At 35.3% G+C, this 8,421-nt stretch overlaps 1 protein-coding gene across 1 annotated transcript in view; it reads right to left on the reverse strand.

The window, feature by feature from the left end:
• OTOG (otogelin) overlaps positions 1-8,421 on the reverse strand; it is a gene marked incomplete at its 5' end in the record, with an annotated part of 86,844 nt that overhangs the window by 26,673 nt on the left and 51,750 nt on the right. The window contains 3 exons of the mRNA XM_029086466.1: positions 1-1,510; positions 1,913-1,992; positions 2,692-2,809. The exon at positions 1-1,510 is cut by the window's left edge and continues 318 nt beyond it. Of these exons, the coding sequence (XP_028942299.1) occupies positions 1-1,510; positions 1,913-1,992; positions 2,692-2,809 (1,708 nt within the window). The remainder of the gene's footprint in view (positions 1,511-1,912; positions 1,993-2,691; positions 2,810-8,421) is intronic.

Raw genomic sequence — 8,421 nt, forward strand, 5'->3', positions numbered from 1 at the left:
TCTTTTGATGAGATAGAGGTTTCCATTGCTGATGTGGTGACACTGCCTGAATATGCTGAAGTGCTTGTCTTCACTGTACTTGAAACCAGAGTTGACTTGTATTTGGCAGATGTTTTTCCAGAAAACAAAGTTGACTGTGCTGCTAATTCAAAAGGGGATGTTATTTTGGATGTTACCTCAACAGACAAAGGTGTCACTCCAATAGTCTCAGCCACCACAGGGTATTTAGTGTATAATGTAGTCAGGAACTCTGTTGTGTTTAGAACTATGTATGAGGGATAACCCGTAGTTGAAACAGTTTTAAAGGTTTTTTTTAATTCACCTGAACCTGGAGAAGCAGAAGTAGGAACAGACATTGAAGGTCTTTTTGTAGGAAGAGATGTTGTTTTGGGGGTTTCCTTTTTATGAGTTGTAAATGATAACAAAGTTGTTTCTGATGTCTCTTGAGTTTGCAGAGATGTTGTCTTTGGATGTAGAGTTGTAGTGAAAGGTACCTCTGTAGTATGAGTCAGGTGCTGAACTATTCCAATAGGAGGTTCTGTAATTACCCTTCCTAATGAAATAGGTGGTGTGGATGTTGATGAAAATGTAGTCTTCACACTTTGTTCAGTTAAAGCAATTGCTGCTTTTGTTGTTGCTGAAGATTCTGGTTTTAACAAAGATGAAGTAGTGATCACAGGAGAAAATGATGTTAACGTAACATTGGCTGCTGTGGTAAAAGACTGGCCTATGCTTATTTTTGTCCCTTCTGAAGTTCCTGTTAGGTTTACTGGTGGTCTATATGAAGGCATATCCAGAGGTGGTGGTGTGGAAAACTGAGGCAGATATGCAGTAGTTTTTTCTGTTATTGATTCAGAAGAACTGGGTGTAACTGTGGTAAGTCGTTCTGGTTTTACTTGTGCTTCTTTTGCTGGAAGTGTTCTTGTGGCTATTTCTGATATTTCCATTATTTTAGTTTTGACTGGCAATTCTGTTGTTCTAAGTAAAAGTGGTGTCTCAGTAAAAATAAAAGTAGAAATTGGTTTGCTTTCTGATTCTGTGCTAGTAGTCACTGCACGCGTAGCAGTTACTGTCTGAGGTTCTGTAGCCCTCAATAGTTTAGTGGAACCACTACTGATTGGTTGCATCTTTGTGGAAGTTTCTGAACTGACAGCAGATGGAAACAATGGAGAAATGTCAACAGGAGAAGACAAGCTTGCATTAGTTTGTGTTGTCCTGGACATTGCTGTAGTGGTTCGCTCAGATGTCACTGCTGTTGACTGTGAAGAAATATCTGATGATAAAGGAAGCGTTGTATTAGACGTAACAGCTGAAAATTCAGTTTTCCCTAGAGTTGCAGCGAGTTGCAGTTTTGAAGGAAGCGTTGTTTCCATGTCCTTTGCTTCAGGTCCAGGAAATGAAGTTACCACTTCGCTGATAGCTGCTGAACTTGTACTTGATGTTATGTGTGAAACTGCTGGTGTTCGAATGCTGGGTGGCAAAGGTGGACTATCATCTGCAGGTTCAATGCCTGAAATCAGACACAAGTAAACAGTAGTCTGAAATTTATGAATAATTATAGTCATGAAGCTAGCAGAGCTAGAAGGAAACTATGTTAACTCATATGATCTTTTCAATTGCCTTTTAATGTCTAAAATCAATAGACAAATTAAAAAATAAATTAATTAAATCATTTGCTCCATGTCTAATATTACTGAAATGTTTTGTGAAGAAAACATCCTTAGTTTAAAATTTTTCTCAATTTTTGAATGAGTTAAATTATCTAATCTAAAAATGTATGTTCACTGAGCTCAAGATTCATACAACTAAGGTCACAGTTACACAAATTTAAGCACCGATATTTGAATATTTGACTAAACACTTAAGACATTAATAAGTATCATACATAATACATATAATTTTTCAAACATACAGTCTTCAAAATACACGCATCTTTGAGTAACTTCATCAAGCAACATATTGAGAGGACAGGCAGGGATGCATCCTTCCACCCTAAAAAAAAAAAAAAAAATAGCATGAACTAGTTAAAAACAGTATCTTCTGGATGAAACAGTTAATTTTAGGAAATACAATTTATTTAAAGTATTTTTAAGTAGATAAGTCTTGTTCTATCTAAATCTCATCACCTCAGTGTACTCCTTCAAAATGTCATTGCCACAGCTTCCATTCTCACTCACATCTAAGCTAAAGCATGGACACAATACTTAGCCTTTGAAAAGAATGGTCACAGATGCAGTAATAAATGCTACTGCTTAAGAAATACCAAACATTTTTGCACACCAAAATCCAAATGCCATTTTTACTAGACTTGGCACAAACTCCAAATGGAAGGAAAAAGCAAGGACAGATATGGCTGTTACAATGCCATAACAAAAACGTAGGCCACAATTATTTGAAACAAACTTGTAATCACCTGTCTTTGTTAATATATTATTATACCCCCACAGCTTGAACATTACAAATATACTAGTCATTCTGGAATCTGACAGTACTTACCTAACAACTGAAATATCACTTTCATGTAGCTGCCACAGCAGCTTTTATTCAATTTCTTTTCTCCTTTACTTACCACCTTATATAAGAACACAGACCTACTATACTGAGCCTACATCTGGTCCCTCATATTGTTATTATGCTACATAAATATATTACCCAAATTACATACTTTTCCACAAAAATGCAGACACTTACTTTGGTACTGCCTGACAGTTTTTTCCCAAAGGGTCCCTGCATGTCTTGAAACAAGGGCTTGTACAGGCATCATAATGCCATTCACATGCAGAACGGGATAGAAATTTAAATCTGACATCTGAAAAACAACAAAGATTTGTTATTCTTATATATTTCTAGAAACACACACAGATACATATCACTAAGAGGCATGCTTTAAGCTCACTGCAGCTCTAAATCTCTTACTGTTTCTACCTGTATTCTCTACTAACAAAACTGGTAATATTTTTTGAACTGCTAAGGTCTTTAAAACATAGAAAACCAGCTTACATTTATGCAGAGTATATTATAGAGTTCTGGTTCTGCAGCCTGTTTTACTCTTCATAGTATAAAACATGACATTGGATTAGCCACATTTACTGCACATTACAATCACTTGAAAATAAAGCTAGGCAAGTTAGAGCTGTTGTTTGCGAGTTTTAAAAACAATATCAACAATGAAACTACATGTTTGTTTATTCCAACAAAATGCAAAATTAAGATTATGTTGATTCAGTACAATTATTCCCATTAGAATTAAAATTAAAAACATCAGTTGTATACAGCAATGCTCTTTATAACATAATGTATGACAACAGTTTTTTACTTCGTGTGTAAAGTTTCCTGATACAGCACAAAGATTATACAACTTGTACGATACACCAATATTTCAAAAGCCAAAACAAACACAATTCCAAATAAAGTAATCAGAAATCATGCCAATTTACACTCTTTAAAGCAATGTATCTTAACAGCTGATCTTCTCAAAAGCCATATAAGATAGCCACTCCAAAAGAAATTAATTCAAACTTCAAAACTTTTTGAATCTGAAATTCTAACTGCTCCTACAATGAACACAGCAACTCAGACAAGACACATGTAGTCTTGCAAAATTTAACTCAAAACATACTTCACCAGACAAAATAGTACCAATAATTAAACACTACTGGAAAAAGAAAAAAACCCAAACCGCCACAAAAACCCAGAACCAAAAAACTAATCTCAAACCCAAACTGCCTTCAGAGTATCTGCAGATAGTGTTTATTGAGAGACTTCAAATTCACATTATTGAAACGCAAAGTACAAATTCAGATAGAGGAAGAGTTAAACTTCCAAGTAAGAATAAACAGAAATAAGGATCATGGAGCAACTTTACAAAATTAATGCGAAGAAGAAATACTGAGTGTAAAATCTGAGAGAAAAATTTGTGGCAATCATTATGGGGGTGACATGCACTTGCATGTTCCAGTGCAGTATTATGCTTTCTTTTTCACTACAACCCTGTCCCATTCCATGCAGAACAGTTTCCCACACAATGCTGGATTAGCCCAGTGGCTCTTCCAACACCTGCATGACTTACGCAATATATCTGGATTTCGGCAACAGCTCACCCCAGCTCCTTCCTGTTGTAGCAGCCAGGGCAGGGCAGTGACACTTCCCTTACATTTACACCTACAGAAGACTACCATCATGACATGTGGGTCCCTTCTAGACTGGTAAACCTGATCTTAGAGCTACACTGTTCATAGCCTACAAAGAGTAGCTGCTCTCACAAAATGTTTATGTTAATGACCAGGAAGAAAATGCTTACTACTTAGAAAAAGTTTCAACTTTCAGTCTTCTTAAGTCTTTTTCCTTATAAGTTTTGCTGATCTTTGCTTGACTGAGATACAAAGATGTTTTACATCTTTTTGGAAACCATCAATTTTTCCATAAAGATCCTATGAAATTGTTCTTCCTGAAGATTCTATGCAATTGTCTTTAGGGACATCTGAACTTACAGGTAATTATCTCTCTACCATTATTAACCATTACTGTTTTCTTTTTAAATAAAAATAATCCTTTTAAATCAAAGGTATAAATCAAACTCAGACAAAAGAGTGTGCATGTTGCCATCTAGTGTTATCCTTTTTCCATACCACTGTTCAAATACTTTTCACTCCTTTTGAAAATATGATTCTTATAACAGTAAGAAATGTATTTATAAAGTTACATTCCCATAAAAAGTTAGTACACATCACTGACTTCTCCTCTGATCCCTTCTAGTGAAACCAACTTAAGCTGCTTAAATCTAGTGGAGGAAGGGAATTATTTCCAAACATTTTGCTGACTGACATATGGGGTTTTGTATGCACTGACAGGTCACAGTAGAAAGGTTTAAGGACAGAAAAGAAGACATATGACAAAAAGATAGGACCTACCAGAGACCTGTTGGCACAGGCAATCACCTACAGTAGTAATAGCAATATATCCAAGTGGAATCTAGGAAATCTCATTTATCAGACTATCTTAGATTAAAAGAGAAGACAGATACATGACTTAACTCTTCCCACAAACCTCACCATTAATCACAGAAGAAATTTCAAACACAATAAAGGCGCAAGCTTTGCAGAAGACATACTGTGACCAAACAAAGAATGTTAGTTTCTCAATTTAGCAGAACAGTGATCATGGATTAACACTTCCAAGTGCTGGGATTGACATGCCATCCCCATTCTCCAAATAAACTTAAGACTTTTATGAAATGATTGCCACGTTTTCCTCAAGCTTTCCCACAGAATAAGTTCTCAGAGTTTGCTGATATTGCATGCCTTGGTAGGAAATAGGGCAAGTTTCTAGACAAAGGCATAGCATTTGTTGAGTGGTTCGTAAAGACTACTTTCAGTCAAGAGCAGAGAGTCATGCTTATCTGCAGATTTTGTCTCTATTTCTGCAAAAAGAAGGACAACAGATGAATTCATGAATCTGGTCATAAAAATTGTTCGCAAAGAGCTGTAGACCCAATGGACATTTAATTTTCCAGTCAAGGAATTTAGAGAACTGAGTATGCTGGGTCAAGCTGTATTAGGTTTTTTAGTGTGTAAATTATGTAAAAGAACAGACCAAATCACCACAGCAAGAGTTGAATATATTGCATGAATTGGCTTCCAGTATCTCAAAAGTTTTCAGCATGTCTCAGTATGCCTATCAGATATAGTGAAACCAGTGCTTTATTATGAATTATGGGAAAATGCCTTTCCAGCGTTAGGAGACTGTCAGTTCAGTCATTCATCATATTTAAAGTTTTCACTATTGGCAGTATCACTTCTAGAATGCTTAAGCAGCCCAAGGATATAAGCGATTGACTATGCAAGCCACCGTAAAAAACCCAAAAAACGACAACACAGCAAGATGCAGTTCCTACTTTAAAAGTTTAGACTAAATAGAGATTAGACAGAAAATGAAGGGGAGGAGAAACAGAGGCACAGAGCCATGTTCTGAACTAACATGAATTCACGACTAAGCTAAGAGAACAATAAAATATCTCTATACCTCACTAAAATAATAATTATTTTGCCTCTTTTTAGTACATCTGTATATTGACTATGATCCCAATTCTCAGAATCATTAGGGTATAAGGAAAAGCAGTAACAACGTCCTTTAAAGCCATTCAAGTATCCTTCTCCCTAAACTGAGGGAAATATTCCTTGCACTTTCTGTGTTGATTTTAGACATTAACTTCCACGCCAGACCAGCCTCAGCTTTATTGGTACTACAATGCTCCTATTCCCATGACAGAAACTACACAGCCCAGAAACTCTGGATTTTACCAGTGTCATGGCATGAAAGCTTTATGCTAGCCAGGATGCTAATCAGCCACCTCCACCACATGCTGCCCATTTTTTTTAAATACAAAATTCTCCCTCCAGCAACCAGTAATACAAGCTTACTGTACTCTGTGCAACAACACCGTTCACTCACAACAAAAGAATGATACACAGTTTACAATGAGTCAAGCTTCTTATATCAGGCATATGTTCCTCAAAAGGATTTGTCATGGCATTTGAAAATAACCATGATCTCAAGTTGAAGTCTACCAGCATTTGTCTCCTGTTCAGTGACACAGCAAATCCTTCACAAAATGGTAAGTTATGCCCTGGATGACAGTTGTTCCAGTTGACATGCCAACTGAGTCCACAGTTCTTGTACCTAACAGGAGCTGAGCATATCGACATGTTACAGTACTGCAGAAAGCTTTTGTATGAATGCAGGTATCCACGGTGCCAGAGAATAATTAAAAGATATTCCCCAACTCCTTTGTTTTCTCACTTGCTTGGAGATCAGAGAAGCATTTTGTTCCATGTAACTTACAATTTTAATTCTTTGTGGCTTTCAAAAATAATTCTGTGGTAATGAGAACAGTTGCTAGCATTTAATGAAGAATTTCAGTTTTTTATCACTGACAGACTGTGGTGTTCCATTGAGTCATAACAACCTTTCTTAGTAACTTAGCCACTTGTGTGTTGACAATTCCTACTGTTCACAAGCCCATTCAGCCTTTTTTTTTCTATGCTGATTTCTAGCTCATAGGGACAAAATCTGCCATTCTCTGAAGACACATATAATGAATAATTTCATGCTATCCATTTACTATGAAAAAACCCTAAAATTTGAAATGTTCTAATATTAATAAAAAGTTATATTTAAAATAAAGGTTTTAAAAATAATTTTAAAAACTATCTGGATTTTCATTCTCACCTCATGCTTTTTTCTATTTTGCTAATTTTCCCAAAGATTTAAAATAAAAAATCTAGCAGGAACAAGATTTGCTTTAGAATTAGTTCTATTTATAATGGCAGCAAAACTCTGCTTAGTAACATAGATTGCCTCTCTCTTCAGTTACAAGTTTAGAAACATGAAATCCTATCTACCCACTTAACACACACAAACTACTAACGAACTCTACCCATGACTTCTAAGTTTCTGCAATAAGAAGTGTAAGCAAATATCACTGGAAAAATTTAACTTTGTGCCCAGCCAAAACATCACTGAAGGCAAAGTAAAATTACCTCTCTCAAATACTTTTTTGTTTACTATTATGACATTAGATAGACATAATCTTGTCAAAGTAACTGTTTAATCTCCTCCTATTTATTCAGCCAAAAACAGGAGGTCAAATGTTTGTGTTTGTCATATAAATAGGAAAGACATTATAATTCTACAGTAACCTCAGTCTGATTCCAAGAGCTACCAAGCAGATACGTTTAGTGACATAGCCAGGATCTGCAGGTACAACAGCAGTTGCTCAGCAGTATCCAGTACCAGGCCCCATGTCATGATCTTTTGGACTGACAAAGCATATGAGCTCAAATTAAACTTAAGAGCAACTCATTGTAGGAGAAAATAGTACATTCTAGAAAGTTAATTCTACTGATGGAAATGGAAAAGAGCAAGTTGAAGTTAAAATAGTCAACAATATGATGTATAAATCTAACTTAAGATGCAAGATGATTTTGTAAAAAAAATGTTTTTCATTAAAATTAATTTCATTTTCAGTTTTGTGCTGTTTCTGAATGCATTTCAGTTAAGATACAAACATTAAAAGCAAGCAAAAATGCCCTGTATCAAACTTAAACATTGATAAATACCTCTGTGCAGTGCGCATATACTTAGTGCATCTTGAGATTTTAATTTTAGCTGAAAATTCTGAGATAGACCTTATATTTACAGCAAGTTAGCTGTTAAAGCACATAACTAACATTATTAACAACTTCACTGCAGAATTTATATAAAGCAAGCCACATTTTTATAATATATAAAAAATTAACTCAGTGATCTTGAAGCATATTATGATAATTCTATGAAAGGTAAAAGATAACTAGCTTGAGCATATTATTATTTTTTTTTAAAGGGTAAGAAAACTGCAGGTGTACCATAAAAAGATCATCATTT

Source organism: Antrostomus carolinensis, unplaced genomic scaffold (assembly GCF_000700745.2).
Source record: "Antrostomus carolinensis isolate BGI_N321 unplaced genomic scaffold, ASM70074v2 scaffold6068, whole genome shotgun sequence".
NCBI classification, from domain to species: Eukaryota; Metazoa; Chordata; class Aves; order Caprimulgiformes; family Caprimulgidae; genus Antrostomus; species Antrostomus carolinensis.